This window comes from Teleopsis dalmanni, chromosome X, assembly GCF_002237135.1.
Source record: "Teleopsis dalmanni isolate 2A chromosome X, ASM223713v2, whole genome shotgun sequence".
Lineage (NCBI taxonomy): Eukaryota > Metazoa > Arthropoda > Insecta > Diptera > Diopsidae > Teleopsis > Teleopsis dalmanni.
The window spans coordinates 40,119,073-40,141,328 of NC_051848.1; the positions used below are offsets into that span (position 1 = coordinate 40,119,073).

The 22,256-nt window shown below is 29.4% G+C and overlaps 2 protein-coding genes across 2 annotated transcripts; one reads left to right on the forward strand and one right to left on the reverse strand.

The window, feature by feature from the left end:
• Positions 1-534: 534 nt before the first annotated feature.
• On the forward strand, positions 535-19,579 carry LOC119687984 (WW domain-containing oxidoreductase). Its single transcript, XM_038102566.1, has 8 exons — positions 535-615; positions 690-777; positions 848-1,046; positions 1,108-1,418; positions 1,502-1,681; positions 16,689-16,818; positions 19,163-19,291; positions 19,364-19,579. The coding sequence occupies exons 1-8, from the start codon at positions 606-608 to the stop codon at positions 19,568-19,570; spliced, it is 1,254 nt and encodes a 417-aa protein (XP_037958494.1). The 5' UTR covers positions 535-605; the 3' UTR covers positions 19,571-19,579.
• A 347-nt stretch (positions 19,580-19,926) lies between these two features.
• LOC119687985 (succinate dehydrogenase assembly factor 4, mitochondrial) lies at positions 19,927-21,496 on the reverse strand. Its single transcript, XM_038102567.1, has 2 exons — positions 20,631-21,496; positions 19,927-20,459 (listed from the first exon to the last, which is right to left on the reverse strand). The coding sequence occupies exons 1-2, from the start codon at positions 20,695-20,697 to the stop codon at positions 20,167-20,169; spliced, it is 360 nt and encodes a 119-aa protein (XP_037958495.1). The 5' UTR covers positions 20,698-21,496; the 3' UTR covers positions 19,927-20,166.
• Positions 21,497-22,256: the final 760 nt, after the last annotated feature.

Consider the following 22,256-nt stretch of genomic DNA (forward strand, 5'->3'; position numbering starts at 1 on the left):
AGAATTCTGGTAAATACTAACAATCGCTACCAAAACGACATAGTTAACTATTTCCTTCAATTAACCATCAATTTACTTTAACTCAAACGCGGTTTTAGCGACTTTAGTAAGCAACTGATTGTTTTTGTCACATTTCAGAGCTGCCAAATACACGTAATGATGCCAATATGTTACTAAGCGATTTTAAGGAAGCAATTTAAATTAATTCAAAGTTCTTATAAAAATAATACTAAAAATGTTCAGGAAACAATAAATATTGATATAATTTATATATAAATTATTTTTTGTTTTTTAAGAAATAATATTACGTTTTTATATCGTTTTTATGTTAAAATATTATACAATTATATAAAAAAAGCAATTATAATTTATTCAATATAAAAAAGTAAAATAAGTATATTTTCATAAGCAATTTCTCTTCGCAATGCTCACAATGGGCGGAGTTTCCGTTCTTTGAATTGTTCTTTGGTCTTTGGTGCTTTTGCTTTTTTTTATTGTGAACGTTTTTATGTGCAAGAAAAAGCATATAAAAACAAAACAGATGTTCAGATTCTTGTTGTATTAAAATTGAATTCGGCAAGTGTCGAAGGTGTAAGAAACTAAACATGAAGCAATGTAATTATATATTAATGCTATTAAATAATAAGGATGATAAAATTAAAAAAGTTGTTCCTACATATGTGTTACAGCTTATATGCCAGAGTCTGATAGCGAAGATGAGCTTCCACCGGGTTGGGTAGAACAGGCAACGGATGACGGTCTTGTGTGTTATGCGAAGTAAGCATTGCAGTTAAAATAGCATTGTATATAAGTTAATAAAAAAACCGGTTATATTATTTATTACAAGTCGACAAACAAAAGTCACACAATGGACACATCCACGTACTGGACGTACGAAGCGTATAACCGGTGAACTACCCATTGGTTGGGAGAAGTCCACTGAACCGGATACCAAACGAACTGTTTTCTTTAACAAAGAGACGAATCAATCAACTTATGTAGATCCTCGTCTTGCATTCGCTGTTGAAGAAGCTCCATTAGATGTGGTAAGTTTAAAAAAAAAAATATATATATTAATTTAATTCTATAATAACTTAATTTAATAAGACAAAAGTGCGTCAACGTTTCGATGCAAGTAGTACAGCTTTACAAGTTCTACACGGAAAAGATTTAAATGGCCGCTTAGCAGTTATAACTGGTGCTAATTGTGGCATTGGATATGAGACAGCGCGATCACTTATTCTGCACGGCTGTGAGGTAATATTTGCGTGCCGAAATGTGACTGCAACACAAGAAGCAATTGAGAAAATTTTGGTGGAAAGGCCTACAGCACGTAGCCGCTGTCGTGTAGCTGAACTTGATTTGGGTTGCTTTAAGTCTGTACGTAATTTTGTGACACACATAAAGGAGACTGTACAGTATGTATATATATTTTTTATTCATTATTTTTTGTAATATTTATTTAATTTTAATTTTTTTTCCAAATAAATTTCATGCTTAGACATATCGACTATTTAATATTGAATGCCGGCCTATTCGGTTTGCCTTATTCCTTAACTGCTGATGGTGTTGAAACTACATTCCAAGTAAGCCACTTATCCAATTTTTATCTAACCAACGAACTCGAGAAGTTGTTTGATCACAAATCACGGATAGTTGTCCTTTCATCAGAGAGTCACAGGTATGTTCAAGTTACTAATAACATTTCACTGATAAGGACTGAAAATTATTTATAAACTAACATGATTAGATTATGTATATTATTTTTGATAATAAGCATAAATATTTTTGGTTCTGCGATTATAGATTACTGTTCATAAAAAGTTAACAATTAACAAAAAATGATTATTTTATTATTTTCTTAAATGAATTGCCCTTTTGGGTTTGTCAGGTTATGGCCTATGCCATAAACAATTGCTATAGAAACAAAAGTCAGAGATCACTGAAATGTACGTAAATAAACATTTTAGCATTCATAGTTTAATTATCTGTTCAAAGTTAGTATTTTAAGTAGTTTAAAAATTAAACTAAAAATAATCAAAATGAAAATGAACTTTAGCTATTCATTACGCTTTTCTACATAGTTTGATATAATTAAAGTAAAATAAAATAAAATTATTTATTTAATGTTAATTATATATATTATTTTTAAGAGTAGACTTGTTCTCAACCTGCTCTCAATGATAGGGTGGCAGCTTAGATCAGGAGTATCGTTGAATAGGTGCAAGATGTAGAGTCTTTTGGTTATTTTTGGTTTATTATTACTCGACTTAATAAATTTTAAATAGAATTTGTGTTAAATTTTGTATTAAATGAAGTTAAGCATGAATAGGCATGTTATTGTTGTTGTAGCCCACCGGGATCTGAAGCCCACATGTAAGGATTACAAAACGAATATATGGGTAGGGAAGTGGATAGAAGGAGTTTAGGGTAAGGAGTAATTGCAAAGGAAAGGGATGAATTAATTGAAATCAACCTGGGTTCAGCCGTAGAAACTTATTTATCTCAAGGGGGTCAGTTCAAAGGTTGATTGAAGTAAAATTATTGTGTGCAGAGAGACAAGAGCACAGATGGCCGACGTTATGGGGGGGAGGGGATAGTGCTGCAGTTTGGGCATACATTAGGAATGGACGTGCTGATGCGTGACAAGTAACTGTTAGCATATGGGTATACTCTGATCTTAATTGAGGTAGGACAGTGCTTGTTTTCTGTGAAATAACAGGCGGAGACCAACTTTGAAGCTCTTGTTGTTTTCGTTACTTATGGTTTATGTTTAGACGACTTAATAACTTTTTAATAGAATTAGTTTTAAATTTTCATTAATATATTTGAAAAGTATTAAAAAAAAGATTTTAAATTAGAATTCTTAGGAATTCTATGATGTTCTTGCTGTTGTGATCCCCGGTGGACTATATAGCAGATTACATGAAAGTAATTACAAATATGTATACATAGGTTAGGATGTGTATAGGTAATGGTAGTATGAAAGGAGAAGAAATGGCAATTTTACTATACTAAGCATTGCTATAGACTGTGAAGAAATGTATTTATTGAAAGAGCATAATTGCTAATTTGTTACTCTAAAATTAACAAAGTAATATCTTTCAAAACTTAGTTATCAAATTTGTTATATTTATTTATTTATTTTTTATAGCAAAAAGGTTATTAATACCTATAACCAAAGTTTTATACTATAAATTCCTGGCATAGTTTTGAAAAAAATTGTTATACAGAATAATAAACTAATGAGTTATTTTTAAAGACCTCTGATGATAATATTGATTGATGATATCAATATTCGATACACCTGTATAATCACTTGTTTGGTTAGAACTCTATGATCTTGATTATCTAAATTATTTATTTCTTGACAATCTGTTCTATTTTTATTGGAATGTGTATGTCTATTTAATTAATATAAAATGCAAATGAAATCTTTTATAAAAATATAAAAACGTGATTTGCATATGTTGTTAAGATTAATGCAAGTATATGATGTAAATTATCAATTTAATTAATTTAATTACAGTTTAACTGATTACATAGAAAGTTGCTATAAAGCAAATGCATTGAGTTTTACATAGCCATGCCATTTGGGGACTGACCCGTATTTTGCTGACCTTCGGGTGCAACTATTCTTTTATGATTTTAAATTAGTTTATTAACATTAAAGCATTTATTTTTTATTAGTTGAACTTTTTGCACTGAGATTTGTGCCATATGTAGAGTAATGAGAATTGATCACGTTAAAGGCTTAATTAAAACAGCTTTGAACTAAAATGAACTCAATTATTCATAAAACCTAATATAATTAAGTAAATATTTTTTATTATGTATTAACGTTTGCAATAGTAAAAATTATTTAATGGAATCACGTTCTTGGCATATTTATTTTTAATCGGTTTACTGATCACATAGAGATAGCCGGTTCTTCTTAATCCAATTTCGGTTAATACATATACTATGCTACAACGATTTAATGTTTATCCATTTTCAATTCTATTATGGAAGTGCCGGGAAATCGGGTTTAAAAGCTGGAAAACTATTGCGGTTGACACGTTTGTGAAATCAATATAAAAATTGTCTATACTAGTTCACACTAGGTAGTGTGTTTAGGTCTTGTTAGTGTCATTAAAGTTAAAAGTTGACGAAATATAGCGTAGTAGAAATATTCGTTCAAAATAGTTAACCCTACTAAAACTCATTGTCAAATCGGCTTGCCACTAGAATCGTGCTCTATTTTTCATTTTGATTTTTGTTGGTAATGGTAATGGTCATGGTATTTGGGGGTTTTCGGGTTAGGCTAAGACCCCTATGCACTGCGACCAGTTTGATCTATTGTGCATTCCTTTGTATTTAGATATTTAGTGTCTCGAGGAATCGAACCAGCTCTTTCGGAGGGAGTTTTCGAAGGTCTTCATCCTCTAGTTGATATGTACCTAAAATTTTGTTTCTTCTGTGACCTAGTGCATCACAGTTGGTGATCAGATGCTTCATAGACTCTTCCTCATCACAGCAGAATCTGCAGATTCTGTTGATCGATTTATATTAGAAATACCCACCTTAATATAAAACACTCTCTTTGTGCATAATTTTATTGCCTCATTCTTATATGCCCTTATTGAATATATTTCCGACAAATCTCCGACAGATCCAACTAACAAGAGTTTTAAGTAAAAACAACTATTTTGATTTTTAATACTAAAAAGGTTATTAATATCCAAAATTATGGTTTTATACATTAAGTGTCAGACTTAGTTATTATTAATTTAGTTCTATAATTTGCTAAATTACCCATGTTTTATTTAACTATAAAAAATTTAAATATATATAATATATTAAGAAAAAAATTAACAATATATATAGTTTGTGCGCTATATTTCAATAAAGCCTGGTTTTCGAGATGTCGCTGTTTAGAGTTGGAAATTTTTACATGAATATCCCTAACAATAAGTAGATACGCCACCTGGCGTCTTTTTGCTGGTACAAGCAATGTAAAATTAAGTAACGAATTAATGCATATCCATTACCACCAGATGGTGTGTATATTTTTTTATTGTTGAAATTAACAATAAAATATCTCGATATCTCGAGAAGTATGCTATATCAATATATAGCCTAATGAAAAAGTTGTTCAAAATAGCTGACCAGGTAATCTAAATCGCGCCAATACTTTCCAAGTTATATTCTTATTCTATATATTATGTAAATTTCAAAAAGCTTAAACTCTTTGCAATGAAGATGTTTGTTTTTTCCATTTATTCTTAAATATTTGTTAAATTCTGTATTCTGACCTTACCCACTGACTGTAACAAAACGATTATGTTGGGAAGGCAAGAACTCGGCATTTTTTAATTATATCAAAAAAATTAATACCTTAAAAAAAACAGAATCGTAATAAAAAAAATTTTATTTTTATACTTATTAGATTAATAGAGTTGCTTTCTAAAAATAGATTTGTAATAAAGAAAAGATCTTAATATAGAAAATTATAATGTTGTTGTTGTTTTAACCGATATCGGAGCCATAAGAACATAAATCTGCAGCTATTAAGGAGCTATGGACATTCACTCAATTCCTCCTGATCTTAGCTGGGCACCGTCCTGACAACGTACAGGACGAGAACTGTGTGACCTATTACCGGACGGCACCCTCGTGGAGGGTTCAGTAGAAGGATTTTTTGCCATTCTTCGGAAGTGATAGAAAGAAATAAAACGTTGAAGAAATATGTAGAAGTTAAGTTGAAGAAATTAGCCACTGTAGGTCCGGTATTGATTAGTTCAGATCGAGGTACCTGAACTACCTCGAAATTTTGTGAATAAGAATGTATAGATGGAAAATCGTTTAGGAGCTGTATATTAGCATAAAATATTTTCTATAAAAATCGTAATTGCCGCTTTCTTTTACATTTTTTAGTTGCTTTCATTTATGTTATTGTAAGATGATTTCTTTTTTTTTCAAATAATTAGATCTATATCCAATTTGTTTGCATGGAGCTGTGAAGTGCTACCATATATACGGTATTTTTAAAATCTGGATCCATATGATTTTTATTAGATATTTCTATTAAACTATTCTATTAAACTAACACGAATTCTCCTAACATCCCCTAACAATAATTCTATTAAACTAATGAGTAGTTGAAAGACCTCGAAGACCTTTTCTGTACTTAAAGAGTAAGATACTAAATTAGGAGATGTATTATATACTTATGTTATGTACATATATCAGCGACGCTGATATATTAAATTTGTTAATTCAGTATTATTTTGTAATTTCATTCCTTTTTTAGTTCTTTAGCATTGTTTTTTCTAGTTCTTTTTTTACGTGGGTTTCAATAGGAGATAGGAACCGCCATAGTGATCTTTATACAAAATACGTTCAGTGTCTATTTTCGAATCAATTTTCCAGTTAACTTCTTGTGTAAGAATATATCTGCAATGAACAATCATTTGTGATGAATACTAGTAATTTATTGGAATAACAATAAATCAACTTAACAACAAGTTGAAGAATATTGTGCCTATAACTTAGGCCAGTTCTATATATGTCGAATTATAGCATGTTCCCATTGCTTTCGTTAAAGCAGTTTATTTGATTTAGGTGTTGCTAGTGAAGGAAGGTTCTAGAACGGCCGGGTCTACGTCCCGGGTACCACTCGTCAATTTCGACGAACAAGTGCCGTTCACCAATCCCTCAAAGGGACTGCACGATCCCGATGTGTTACAACAACAACAATGTAACATTGCAAAATATACTTCCCAAAAGGGAAACGCTAGAAATTTGACATATTTGACACTTGAAACAAAATGTAAATAAACAAACAACAAATTAGTCAAAAAAACATTATAAAATATAAATAATATATATAAAATATAATATATATATATATATAAATAATATATAAAAATAAATAAATGAGTTTATATATTAAATATACATTTAATATCATTATAGAATATCATATATTATTTAATAAAAAATATTTATTTCAGTTGGATATTAACTGAAATGTAAACAAAAACAAAAGCTCTCTTAGAACTTTCGCTAAACTTTCTGACACATAAAAGCTCTTTCACGTGCATAAATCAACTTATGTCAATGGAAATGATTAAGTCTTAATTTGATTAATGTAAATTGATTAAGCTGCAGTGAGAACATGGTATTAGTGACGTAGAAAATGTTGAAACATTTATGGCTTAGACATCATAAAAAAGAATTGGTAATTGCAATACAATAAAGTAGAAATAATATATATTTGGTTTACAGTTTTATAAATCAAAAGCAGCTAGACCACATCTCTTAAAATAATTTTTTAAAATGGATTTTTTTGCTTCATATTATATATGGAATTAATCTACATTTTGAAATCGTTCTTATCTCTTTAAATGAATAATTTTTCCTCTATTAAAATGATTTAGTAATGAATGCTGTCCGGTATTGTGATATTTTTATTTATTTCTTGATAATCTGTTCTATTTTTATTGGAATGTGTATGTCTATTTAATTAATATAAAATGCAAATGAAATCTTTTATAAAAATATAGAAACGTGATTTGCATATGCTCTTAAGATTAATTGAAATGCAAGTAAATTTATATGATGTAAATTATTAATTTAATTAATTTAATTACAGTTTAAGTGATTACATAGAAAGTTGCTATAAAGCAAATGTATTGAGTTTTGCATAGCCATGCCATTAGGGGTCTGACCCGTATTTTGCTGACCTTCGGGTGCAACTATTCTTTTATGATTTTAAATTAGTATATTCACATTAAAGCATTTATTTTTTATTAGTTGAACTTTTGTGCACTGAGATTTGTGCCATATGTAGAGTAATGAGAATTGATGACGTTAAAGGCTTAATTAAAACAGTTTTGAACTAAAATGAACTCAATTATTCATAAAACCTAATATAATTAAGTAAATATTTTTTATTATGTTTTAACGTTTGCAATAGTGAAAATTATTTAATGGAATGACGTTCTTGGCATATTTATTTTTAATCGGTTTACTGATCACATAGAGATAGCCGGTTCTTCTTAATCCAATTTCGGTTAATACATATATGTTACAATGAAACGTTTGGGCCATGGTCTATTCAATGTTTATCCGTTTTCAATTCTATAATGGCAGCGCTAGGAAATCGGGCTTAAAAGCTGGAAAACCATGGCACACGGCGCGTCAATCTACTTTTATTTCCCTGACAGTTCCATTTATTTTCTTTTTTTTGTGATTAACTTTCTTGGTGTTTAAAGCTTAGTTAGTTCTATTTTTTTTTAAATAACGATTAAGGTTTGGTTTTGATTGCAATGAGACTAGAAATTTTGGTACTGTTCGCTTACTACTATCTGCTTACTAGTGATTCATTAACGTCCTCTAGCCAGCCGAACAGTGGTTTGCTGTCATTAGCTGATAGTGCCGAATAACACTAAAGATATAAATGTCCTTTATCGCATTTTCCATCAGCAGGCACCTAATTAAACATCTTTCTAGCCGGGGTATTTTTATTCATTCATACTATAATATATGAATGAAGCAGCAGAGATGCTGAATTTTTATACGCTTACCTATGTTGATGTCGGGGAGTAGCTTATACAGCTCATAGTTTTATGTAACTCGATACTCGTTATGAATGCGTTTAGAATCGTAGATCTTTCAAACAAGTGCATTCTTACCAATGCGTTTAGAATCGTAGATCTTCCGAACAAGAGCATCCGTACCAATGCGTTTAGAATCGTAAATCTTCCGAACAAGAGAAGAGACAGTACAAGAGTAAGACAAAGTATTTGGCGAAGAAGTTTGTCCTATTTGTTTAAATAATCATTTAGAAAAAATATTAATGAGTTTCTTGAAACAATAGGTTTATTTTCTTTTTGAGTACAGAATTGATTTGAATATTTTGTTATAATGGCAACTTTTTTTAATTAACTTCTAATTGCAAACCTTTCAATGTTCTGTGCTGGTGTTTTGACATCTATTATAAATGCATATCAACAAAGTTTTACAAATTCTAGCATTTTTAATAAGCAAAATGTTTGATTGACTGACAACTAAATGACGTCGTTGCAATTACTGATAAGTACAAATAACATTTTTATTAACAGACCTTCAGTGATTTTATTATCAGCTCAAGATTCATTCCAATTTGGGAAACAAAAATACGATAAAAGTTCTGATTCAAGAAAAAAATAAAAAAAAAACATTACATCATAACGATTTTGTAATAACATTTAGATTTTTTTTTTAATCTTTATTATTCAATCTCTAACACAACAATATGAGGAAAATGTGTGTTAGCTTTGGCTTCACCAAAACTTAGATACCCTTCACACCCCGATAATATATTTCAAAAATATTTACATATTATTTATCTGCTACTATACTTACAAATTAGTCTACTTTCGCTATATTTTCCTATGTAAGCACTAGGACCGAAACATTATAGACAACATTATATCCCTTGTAACTGGTCATTGCTTAATAGGCAGGCATGCACAAGGACTTGGAGTTCTAACTGAAGAAGAAGATGAGAAAGAACTATCAAACGATTATCTTTTGTGCAGATGCCAGGGAACAGGGCTACACTTCGGGAGCCTCTTACTTTTTGAAGATAGTAAGTTGATTGTAGTGATATAGATATCTTTTGATAAAACCCTCTAAAAACATATCATTAGAAGAGGAGAGGGCGTCACTCAATGGATCTATAGACAGCCTACGTGAAGTCCGTCGAAGCACTATTTCAAATAGTTAACTAGTTTCTTTCCGTTGATGATTTGATCTATTTGGATTCACAAAATCTTCTCACAAAGACTTACACGAATAGTCCAAAATTTTTTTAAATACTTAATCAATATTTGAGAAAATGACAGACGAATATCGGTCAATCGATTTGCCTAGTCACGCCCATCAAAAGCAAAATTTAATAACAGATTTTTGTGAAATTACACACTTTGAGCAAGTTTTGCCAATAGACTATAAGTTGCTTTACTTTGATTCTCAAGAGATTATGTTTTAAGGTTGTAAACTAGTGTCTACTATATGCATTTAGTGCTGAAAGTAAACAAACTTAATTCATGATATCATGAGATACCTAGAATACTTAGAATAATTTAGTTCGGTTAGTTTGGAGTGATAGCCTTATGCACCAAAATTCACCTAAACACAAATAAGAGGAATTCACTTTAAGTTATGATTCCGAAGCATTTAGTGCATGAACTGTGTTCTCTTGAGAAGGTGTGACTGCTCCATTCAAAAAAAAAGGGAACCAACATGATAAATCAGTAAAAATGGCTATGTTCTTAATTTTATGGTAGTACTCTCAGGTTACGAAAAGGACCCTTAAGTTATTTCATCTTTTAGCCACATAGTTGGATCTAGGTGGAGCACAGTTTTTTTTCTTACCTTAATAAAATTCATTAAAGTGTAGACTAAGTCTAAATGCGTGCCTTTCTAATAGGCAAAAACCTGTCAGGTAATGAATTTTTTCCGTTTAACTTATAACAGCTCACTAGTGAGAATTTTGTCCACTATGGAACAAGTGTGTCTTATGATTTGATCCTTAAGATATTATATCTTCTAGTCAAGTATGCGCATTGACATATCTAGTGGACTAAAGTTTTCTTATCAGTCTAACAAGATTTATCAGTGTGTAGATTAAGTCTTGATGTGATCTTCCTAATAGGCTGTGACTTGTTAGGGCCTGACTTGTTGCCGCTCTCTAGTCAGAATTTTGTTCAATATAAACCAGTTGTGTCTTGAGTTTTGAATAGAGTCCTATTCTACCATAAGTAACTTTTATTGTTTTATTGCCTACCCTAAGTATTCATGTTTAGTCCTCTGTTTATCAGTTGCTAGTTGTATACCAATATTCGATAAGTGTGTATCGTAGAACAGTTATGCCTTGTTTTCACTATGTCATTTTGAATGACAACTATAATTGACTGGTGTGTCAGATGTGTTTTCATTACATGACAAGAATGCGAATATGACATCACATTGAAAATGACATAGTGAAACCGAGGCATTAGTCTCCTGTCACCTGTAACAAGTTGGTCTGCTTTGGCAAGTTTGTCTGTTTTACAATTACTGGAGTTGTCTTACTGTTCAAGTATTCTTATAGGTTGGCAAAAAACAACTCTTTGAGAGAAGCCCAATATAATCGGATTATCTGAGAAAATTACTTTATTCATATCGGTGACTTTAAAATAATACACTTCAGAATAATCTATCAACATAGAACATAATGGAACATAATATCTTTGCTGTGTTACAAACATTTTAACAAACTTAATATACCATTCACTGTAAATAGTGCAAACGGAATGAAAACATGTACTTAACCTTCGTCTTTGTACTTCAAGACCCCCAAAACCACATGCCGGGTTTTCATTACAATTGCTTTAATTTTATTTAAATGTTAACTTAAATGCCTGTTTTGGCTTTTGTGTGTTTGTTGTTTAAACTTTTTTTTTCTACTATGATTATTAATTAATATTTATTACAAAAACAACAACAACAACAACGACGAAAACCCAATAACAACAATAACAAAAAATAAACAGACTTTCAGTAATAAAATCACAACGCAGTTTGTTTACTTAAACCATAATTATTAACATATTTTATAAATGTCCGCTCAGATAATATATTTTAAATAAAAATAGAATAATATTTATATGTAAATATCCAAAAACCAGAAAAAAAGTCTGATTCTGATTGCTGGTAATATTGGTTTAAAAAAATTCTTCCCAGCAAAAAAAGTCACCATATATGTGTTTAAAATTTCTAATGACGCCAGCGCTGTTCATACTTATGCATGCCTACATACATACCTAGATATATAGTATATGGGGTCTTAGAAAAAGCTTAAGCTTAACTGCTGCAGAATTGCTAATTGCTAATTGCTACTGTACAACGGGTACTGAGCACTGAACAAAACAAAAAGTGTGGCTTAATAAGAAGCAGAGTATCTTTTTTTTTTTTGTCATGTACAATTGATTTGTTTATATTTATTGTTTATGTTTATTGTTGGTGTTGGTGTTGTCTTGTCTTGTTTATTTTTTTTTTCTATTAAAATTTCAATATAAAACTAACTGACGCAGCAAAACACAGCACAGCATATATAGCAGCGCAGCGTATCGCAGTGCCTGCCTATCTTGTTGCGAGTACAAAGTCCAAATTTGAGTTCAGTGGAACCGACGACCGACAACCGACGACCGGCCGTCCCAGCATTTGGCATGAATAACAGTGCTGTTTTTCACTAGCTTGTTTGCTGGTATACTTTAGAAATGCGTCTTAAAATAAACTCCATTCCTCCACAAGCATTCATTTGCAGCGTGATAAGCAATGTTTTGTTAGTGTTGTTGTTGTATTGTTTTGGTGCGTCCGCGTGGCCTGGCCTATGCGGTTGGGTTACATTTTTTCTAGTTACATGTAAGTACATATGTAAATGCGTGATTGTATGTGCACTTGTGTACATTCCAATAATTCAGTACCATCAAAGGCTAAGCTCAGTAGCGCATTTTTATTTACAATGCAATAATCGTTAAAATATAGGCGCTAAAAGGAATTTAGTATCAGTAAGTAAGTCACCCTAAAAGTCTATTAAGACTAAATCTCTGGTAATCTACGGTAATTCATCTACTACCTTTAACGTTCCCATAAAAATGTATGTTGACTTATTACCTAACTTTCTTTTCAACCAACATTATGTTGAGAACCTCTCCGAAGGTGTTCCGAAAAGAAAATGTGTGTTGGATTATTTCCTAATTTTCTCTCAAACCAGCATTACATTGAGAACCTACCAGAAGCTGTTCGAATGAGAATGAACTCTAATGAGTTCGAAACCCTCGTTTAGTAAGAGTATACTTTGTACCAGACAGAGTACACTGGCTGGTACAAAGTAACCGTCACATCAATTGATTCAAAGGAATATATACCGACCATAGGAAGAGTGAGATATATCTATAAATGTCTAACAATAGAAATAAGTAAAAAAAAATAAAACCTACCAATTTCATAATAACATACATACGAAACTACCACATATTGTTTTTCTCTGAATCTGCCTATACTGCATTTATACGTTCAATACTTTATTTGGCATGCTGGTGTGATGGCCAGGGTGCTCTAGTCACCAGTCAATTAACACTGACTGCTGTTGATACTGAGAATAACTTGCATAGGAAACAATGTTAATATACAGTAGAAATGATTAGAAATACAACTGTTAGATCTCTAAATTGACCTGATATAAATTGAACGAAAAACGCAACAGTCATCTAAAAACTGCTCAGCACTACGATATCGCTTCTGACAGGTCACTACGTAATAGGAAGTTATGTTATGAAACTGGGTCTACGCTATAATAATTTTGTCAAGGTTGTGGTTGTGGCGAATAAAGCGAAAACTGTACTCTACATTATGTGTCAGTATTCATCTTAAGCTAGGAGAAGATCTTAAATCTTACCGATCTGACAGAACTGTCATTCGGCAAAATGAGGGACTTAGTCTAGCTTATAGAATTGTCAGGTTGGTTCATTTTTACCTAATGGCGTAGTCGTGACTTTTTGCATTGGTCATACGCTGATCTTTAGTCTGCGTACGTACTAACTAGTATCTTATAATACTACAAAGGACCATTATTTGAGCTCAAGTGAGCTTTCGGCATAAGGCCGCCACTCCAATCTAACCTAACAGAACGATGTTGATTGTGTGTGAATTTTGGGAGCAATTTAGACCAACTAAGCTTTGGTCTAACGTGAGCTGCTATCAAAAAAAATTAAAACTATGTTTCTTCTAGCTTTAAGAACTTTATTAGTTCTAGTTACTTAAAACTTATAGTCATTAAATAAGCGATCGATGCTTTTAGATAATTCGGTTTCATTATTATTTGCTTTTATATTCTTTATTGGAACAAATATATAATCTATTATAATGTTTGTTCAATTCTTTTTACATTGTATGGATTCCAGATTGGAATTCTAATTAACTATACGTATTGAAGTATAAAAAAACTGCTGGTTTATAATATCGGCTTTGTAATGTTTCCATAGATAACACTTACTATATATATACTGGTAGTAATTTGTTAAGATCTGTGTTCTGGTAAACTTTAAGTTCTCTTTTAAGTTTCAATATATTGGATGAACTTCAGACATTGGATATGCAAATCAGTGAATTGTTTGTTCTTGGACACTGGTGTCCTGAAATGTACCGCGTATAGCACCACTAATAGTTTACACAATTATAAGGCTCTTCAGACGTATTTAATTGCAGTAAATAGAGTCAGGTTGTGAAGATGCAATAAAATGAAATTCTCAAAAAGGAATTTGGAAGGTGGAAGGTGGCCTTTAAATAAACAATTCTCAAAATCTAGTAGAAAAAATAAAGGTGTTTACTTATATCGATATCACTCATTATTATTAGTAGAGTTCTGAATTACTTTTAATCTAAGGTTTTGAAAAGTTAAAAAAACTTGGATTGATTTGAGCTAAACAACGATTTCTCGAACTAGCTTATAATCGTCGTAATCTATCATTTATTAAAAAACTTGTCAAATTGATTTCATATCCTTAAGCTATTATATAAAATAGATTAAAGAAGAATGATTACGTTGACCGGGCTATGTTATATAGAATAGATAAATTTATAGGTAAACGACGTGTACTAACACTGGCATGTTTGTCTACTAATTACGTTGGTTATATTTACTGTCATTCTTATCAATCCGTAATCTTACTTATTCTGATACAGAATAAATTAAATATCTAAAGATCAGGCACTTCAGGCACTGTCTAGAAAAGAAAATATTTGTCTTGTTTGAAAGTATTTAAGTAAAGATTATATTTTTTGTTTAATTGTTTAATAAAATAAAGAAATTTTTTTCCCAATAACTGTAAAGAAAGATTATATATTGTTTATATAATATTGACTTTTCTTAGTACGTAGGCAGATAATAGACACGGTATTTGTTTTTGAATGATATACTTTTTATCGACTCATGCTCGTGTTTAGAAATATTCTCGTGTGTACATAAGAGCTGGGGGTTCAACACCTGTTCGCGATATAAGAAATACATAAACAATGAGTGTCCACCCATGGTTCAATCAATATTTATGAAATAATGTTCAAGAAAGTATAATAGCTATGATTATATACATATAATTAATAAGAGAATTAAGAGATTAAGAATAAATATATAATAAATTTTTCTTATCATACATTTCTATAATAAATAAGTTTAGTTAGTATGAATATAATATACATATAATAAAATTATAAATTTGAAAAATATTATATTAACAAGATAAAATGGAAATAATATTAATTTTAAAAATCTATTTCCATAAATATTAATAATAATTAGGTGACCTATTTTGTTATCTACTAATTAATATATATTTTTTTATTTTGAAGAATTATTGCTATAAAGATGGGGTCTTAGTGAAAAAAATTATATTTAAATTCTTAGGCTCATCTCACAGCTGTTTGGTCTTGAGTCTAGAGGACGCGCAAAAGAAACAAAGAAAATTCTTATAAATACCGTTGTCCTCAAAACAAAGCGATACTAGCTTTTGTCGGGAAGTCTAAGAGGAATTACGCTAATTAAGGCATCGTAGAACTCTAAAACTCAAACCCTCCCTAAAAAGTATGAATTAGTAGTTTGAAGTCTTTAAGACATAGGATCAAAAGAAACCTATAATCATTCTACTGACTCAATCCGTCCCAAAACCGTATGAAATCTTTAAGACATAGGATTACAAGAAAATTTACAATCATTCTACTGACTCAATCCCTCCCAAAAACATATGAATTAATAGTATGAAGTCTTTAAGACATAAGATCACAAAAAACCTATAATAATTCTACTGATTTCGGGTAAAACCAATTTAATGTGTTTGTAGTTATTATTTTAGATTCAATCGTCAACATTAAGTTTCACAATAGATTAAACCAAAAAAAATGGTTGTGGTCTATAAGGTACCGTATTAGAACCGGTTCTTATGACTTTGTCTGCTGTTTCATTTAATGATATATATCTGTTTTCGGAATAGTAAGAGCCCAGCAAAAGGTTGAGTTGTTGTGACAGCTGACAGTTTAACTAACATTTGCATTGGCCAATTAGTTAAGACGATGCAAGCAGATTAACCAAGAGTTAACCACAATTTGGCTATAGAATTTGTCACTGAGTAAATACCTATAATATATCAGACAATAGAATTTCTCTTGAAAATTTGTTGTTGTGTTTTGTTTTCTCACATATTGCTAAATTAGTACATGAAGCACTTCTTTGAGGTAAGACAATTCTAAAATTCTTAATCCTAAAATATATGTGTAGAATGGTTTTATATAAATAAACAAACATAACATTAATATAAAAATTGTTTGGTACCGAGATCAATTAAAATTAAAAACCAAAATTTCATTATTATTATTATAAGTCGCCTTACCATCGAACTTGAATTTGTCAATGTGCTGTACAACAGCACTATCACCATCACCTATTAAACGCTGACGCTCACGTTTTATGCAAATTTATTTAGATTAATAATTTTTTTCTTTTAATTTGTGCTATGATTTTGTTTTGTTTTTCTGTTTTGCTATTTATGTATATTTGTTATTATTTTTATTATATTCGCAAGTGGACTTTGACTCAAACACAAATTGTGGCTTTCTATTTACAGAATGGCAAATTTACCGGCTGACAAACTCGCCGAACAGCATTTATCGCCGCCGCCAGAAAAATATTGGAGCATGATGGCATATAATAATGCGAAGTTGTGCAATGTTTTGTTTGCCCAGGAATTGGCAAATGTAAGGATTTTTTGATGCAATATTAAAAACTCTATATTATGTACATATTAAAAAGTTAACCGAATATCTATTATCTAACATATAACCGGTGACAATTACTTCTATTTATAAATGCATGCAACTTTCTTATAGTAATTATAGACGATATACTTACATACCATAAATTTAATTATATATTTGGCAGGAACACACATAAATATTAAAATGTGCTAACACTTCCAGTGACCCACTAACAGGTCCACCTACAAAATTAAGTAAAGGTGTTAATTGACACCAACTCGATTCAATAAGAAACTAAATACTTATAGTGAGTTTACTTAGAGAAATTGATATTATTAAAAGACCTAAAAGGCTCCAAGCTCTAGACTTACCATAGAGAAATAAAATTAAGCGCTCATTATCAATTTAATTCACTATTTATGCATTTTAACTTTTAACACTTTGACTAATTAAACTTGAATTCTACCAAATATTCTATTTTCAAACAAATGCACCGCTTATATTTTAAAGATATAAGATTTCTATACGATTTCTATAAGATGTACGATTTCTATTTCTGAGGCACACCGATTTAACCATGTATTTCAGTAAAGTCGCCCAATCTTAGCGATTTTTACAACTACTCTATGTCACTATGTCGATATAATCCATGCAAATCAGTAATGAAATTCCTTCTCTCAAATTTACTGACTCCAAAATAATTTTTAATAAATTGTTTTGGAATCTTTAATAAATTGAACACTACCAAAGACAATATTTTGCCTCTTAAAACTAGTGACTCTAAAAAATTTCAGTCGAAGTTTTGATAGATAGTTCAAAACAATATATAAGACGAAAACCCGTCTCCTAAAACTAATTTGTCTAAAAAACTTTAATCAAGGTTTTAATAGATATCTCCTCATAATAGAACAGTTATTGATAGTTAGCTTAACACACAAATTAAGAATAAAAATCCGCCTCTTAAAACTAAGTACCATAAATCCAAAAAAAATGAGTAGACTATAACTATAGTATATATAGTATATAGACTCCAAATAACTTTAGTTTGAATTTTGGGTTAGATAGTTCAACACAACATAAGAGACGAAGATCCGTTTCCTAAAACTAGTGTGACTTCAAAAAATTTTAATCTATTTCTAATAAGAAATAGAGCAGATTTTCTAGATTTTTTTTAACTGTGGATTTCCTATTTGTTTTATAATAGCACTGCCTGTATTCATGACATACATATATAGATGAAAAGCGTCATAAACTTCCATGAAAAGGAAAGTGTGTTAAGTAGGCTACCATTTGGTTGGATCAAAATATAATTGAGGCGTTATCTTTCGTGTTTATATATTTCAAATTTTATTTCTTTTAATTTAATTTATAATTTTTTATTTTCATTAATAATAATATTAAATAAAAATAATAAAAAATAAATTAAAAGTTTTGACAAACGATTGTGTCTATTTAAAAAATATTGAATCAAGTTTCCTTAATTTATGTTAAAGACATTTCTAAGATAATTTATTTTTATAATAAAGAAACATTTATATAAAGTTTTTTTATATATTTATTTATTTTTATTTATATATATTTTTATTTATATTTATTTTTATTTATATTTATTTTTATTTATATTTATTTTTTTTTATTTATATATATTTTTTTATATACATTTATTTTTTTGTGGATATTTTTTTTGTTTTTTATACATATATTTTATTTTTTATATATATATTTATTTATTTTTTTATATATATATTATTTTTTTATATATATATATTTAATATTATTTTTATATATTATTTATTTTTTTATATATATTTAATTTTTATATGTATTATATATTTATTTTTTTTATATATATTTAATTTTCAATGTATATATATTTATTTTTTTTATAAATATTTATTTTTTTTTATAAATATTTATTTTTTTATATATATTTAATTTCAATGTATACATAGTTATTTTTTATAAATATTTATTATTTTTTATAATTTTTTTTTTATATATTTATTTTTTTATGTATATTTATTTTTTTTTTTTTATATGCATTTTTTTTTGATATATATTTAATTTTCTATGTATATATATTTATTTTTTTTATAAATATTTATTTTTTTTTATAAATATTTATTTTTTTTTATATATATTTAATTTTCAATGTATACATAGTTATTTTTTTTATAAATATTTATTTATTTTTTTATAATTTTTTTTATATATAAATTTATATTTTTTTTATATAAATTTTTTTTTATATATATTTATTTTTTTGTGTATATATTTATTTTTTCCTAAACATATATATTTATTTTTTTCCTATACATATACATATTTTTTTATATTATTGCAGCGTTGGAAAGCACGCGGCATATCAGTATTCTCAGTGCATCCGGGTAATATGATCTCAACGAAAATACAACGTAACTGGTGGTTTTATCGTTTGCTCTTCGCATTAGCACGTCCATTTACAAAGTCATTGGTAAATTCAATTTTCCAGTTATATTTTTAATCACTTATATATATATATATATTTTTTTTTTAAATATTAAAGCAACAAGGCGCCGCCACAACTATCTATTGTGCCACTGCCAATGAACTGACTGGATTAACTGGTTACTATTTCAACAATTGTTATTTCTGTGAGCCAAGTACATCGTCGAAGAAGGCGACACTGCGTCTGAAGCTGTGGGAACTCAGTGAACAAATGGTTCAAAAAATATTACAAAATCCTTTAAATAAATATGAAGAAAAAATCTAAATAATTATTTTTTTATAGTTTTTGTTTATTTTTTTTTTTAATTTTTATGTATGGGTAGATCTATCGAAGTATTATTTCTTGTTTTTAATATAAGTGTTTTTTTTTGCAATTTTAATAATAATTTTGCAATTGTTATGATAATATTTTTACAATTTTAATAACATTTTTGCAATTTTTATAATATTTTTGCAATTTTAATAATATTTTTGTTACTGTAATAATATTTTTGTATTGTAAAATATTAATTTTTTTTTGTTGTTTTATCTTTCCAATAAACAGTCGAAAAATATAATTCAGTTTCTTCTTTCTTCTTCTTTACTAAAAACGCGTTCTCGAATTCACTTAACTTATTTCAATAACATTTATCACTATTCATTTAATATATTTTTAACTTATATATAAATATATTATAATTTACTTAATCACTGTATACGATCGTTGCTTGGATCTGGGTTCTCTGGTGTTGGCTGCTTATCAATCTAGCGCACAAATTATCCTAATTAACGCCTATCTATGCGACCGACTTATGGCTTATCTAACATATGTGGAACTTATGTACTTAAGTAGCAGGATGCAGTAGCTAGAGCATGCTGTGACTAGAAATCGGATACGCGCCCTTTACGCTCCCAGTCCCCATAACGTGTGGGTTCTGGTCCGGCAGGTCCACCAATTTCGCCTGTGTATGGATTAACATTGTTTGGCCATGGCTTGAGTGGTTCCTGTTCTTGGAAGGGATGACGTGACAGCTCATCCAGTTTGCCAAGTGGTGTCTTAGCACGTAACTTGTTCTTGAATTCAACTACACGTTCAGTGGTCGTCTTTCGTTCGCCTTTCGAAACGGAATTTGAATTTGAATTCGCCTTGCTTGAGCTACTCCAAAAGCCCGCAACTAAAAAAAAACAATACAATAAATAATTAATTAGTTTAATTGCTATTATTAATATTCGTTTGTAGATGAAAGTAAAAGAAATGATTTAATTATTTTTGTGTGCTTCACAGTGCAAATAATTTATGGATTTTTTTTTTAAATTTAAATGCTGCAAATTCCCGGCATGTTTACCTTGCTGAGCTGCTTGTGGCCAAGCACGGCAATTGTTCTGTTTGATGAGATTTGTTAAAGCACTCATTTCGCACTAATTTAAATTTAATTGATTTAAATCGAATTCAAATATAATGCAAATATAATTCTTTTAAAAATTAGCTTAACGTTTTTTTTCTATTTGCTATTTTTCACAAAATAAATTACACAACTTGGCTTTTTGTTGTTGTTTTAATTTACTTCTACTTCTGACGTCTTCACTTGTTTATGACTTTGAGTTGAATGTTGGCTAGCCGACACTGTGCTTTCGCTTAAATACTCTGCGAGTAGCTAAACAAACGAAACAGATCCGAGTTGAAGCAAAACAATCAACACAACAACAACAACGCGACAACAACAACAAACAGCATAAACCAACAAAGGTGAATATGAGACGCGCTTTGCTTTGCTTTGCTGTTGACTCGCAAATAAAAAAACAAAAACAAAAACAAACTGTTTTGCACTTTTTGTTATGTTTAGTGTTTGATGTGCGGTGGCAGAAGCAGAAGCAGTAGATGCCGACGTCCTTTAATGCACGTACACCGCAAGTGCGACGACCCAATTCCAAACACTTTTTTTGTGTCGAGTACCGAAATTTCATGTACAAACTATGTTTGCTGCGCTGATAAAAGCACGTAGCAAATTCTCTTCAAATTCCCTCTGTTTCTGCTGCTTGTACTGTACCGCATGCTAAAGCAAACGGCGATCATAAACATAAAAAACAAGCGAGAAAAAATTATGCACTTGACAGTAAGCAGCTGACTTTGGTGCGCGCACAGATGTTGAGGCCGTACTCAGCATAAAAGAGGCTGTTCAGTTTATGTTTCTCTGGCACTAAGAAATCAAGTGTTAAATAAATACATTTTTTAATAAAAAAAAAAAACTTTTATTGCAAAGCCGTATTAGTATGAAATTGTTCACATAATAAACATATTATTATATATTATATATATAATATATGTTATAATATATTATGTATGTTGTATTATATATTATAAATTTAAAATAAAAATTATTTCTAAGATTTATTGATATGAAAATTATTATTGACATTTAAAATTGTAAAACATAAACATATTTACGTATAGATTTATTCAAATAAATATTTTATTAAATGCCTACAGTACGTAAATTTTTACATAGATTTATTTATATATACATATAATTTATTCAAAGGCTTGTGGCGAACACATTATGTGAGTGTCATTTATAATTTGTTGCGTTCGCATGGCCATCTGTTGGCAAAAGGCAAACTGCCGATAGCAGAAGAAATTAAAAAGCAAAAAGAAACACTTAACGTTTCTGTAACTGTATTATTATTGTTGTTTTAATTAAGAAATAAAGAAGTAAAACTAAAACATATGCTTTTCATAAAAAGCATTGTGCAGTTTATTTGACAATATACATATGTATATATAGTATAGTTACTACTGTAACATTAACCAGCGCAACACCATCTAGCGTGATGTAAAAACCCAACTACAAACAGTAACTTACTTAGGTCGTGTGCGAGTATATATATATACATTATATATATTTAAAATAGTGAAATATAAGCATATTTCCGTACATATTTATTTATATATATATTTTATTCAAACGCTTATT

Coding starts and splice junctions, on each gene's coding strand:
- LOC119687985 (XM_038102567.1), bottom strand. CDS start 20,697: ATGAGTGCTTTAACAAATCTCATCAAACAGAACAATTGCCGTGCTTGG. Junction 20,460..20,630: donor GCCACAAGCAGCTCAGCAAG/GTAAACATGCCG, acceptor GTTTTTTTTTAG/TTGCGGGCTTTTGGAGTAGC.
- LOC119687984 (XM_038102566.1), top strand. Junction 1,047..1,107: donor AAGAAGCTCCATTAGATGTG/GTAAGTTTAAAA, acceptor TAATTTAATAAG/ACAAAAGTGCGTCAACGTTT. Junction 16,819..19,162: donor TTGCCCAGGAATTGGCAAAT/GTAAGGATTTTT, acceptor ATATTATTGCAG/CGTTGGAAAGCACGCGGCAT.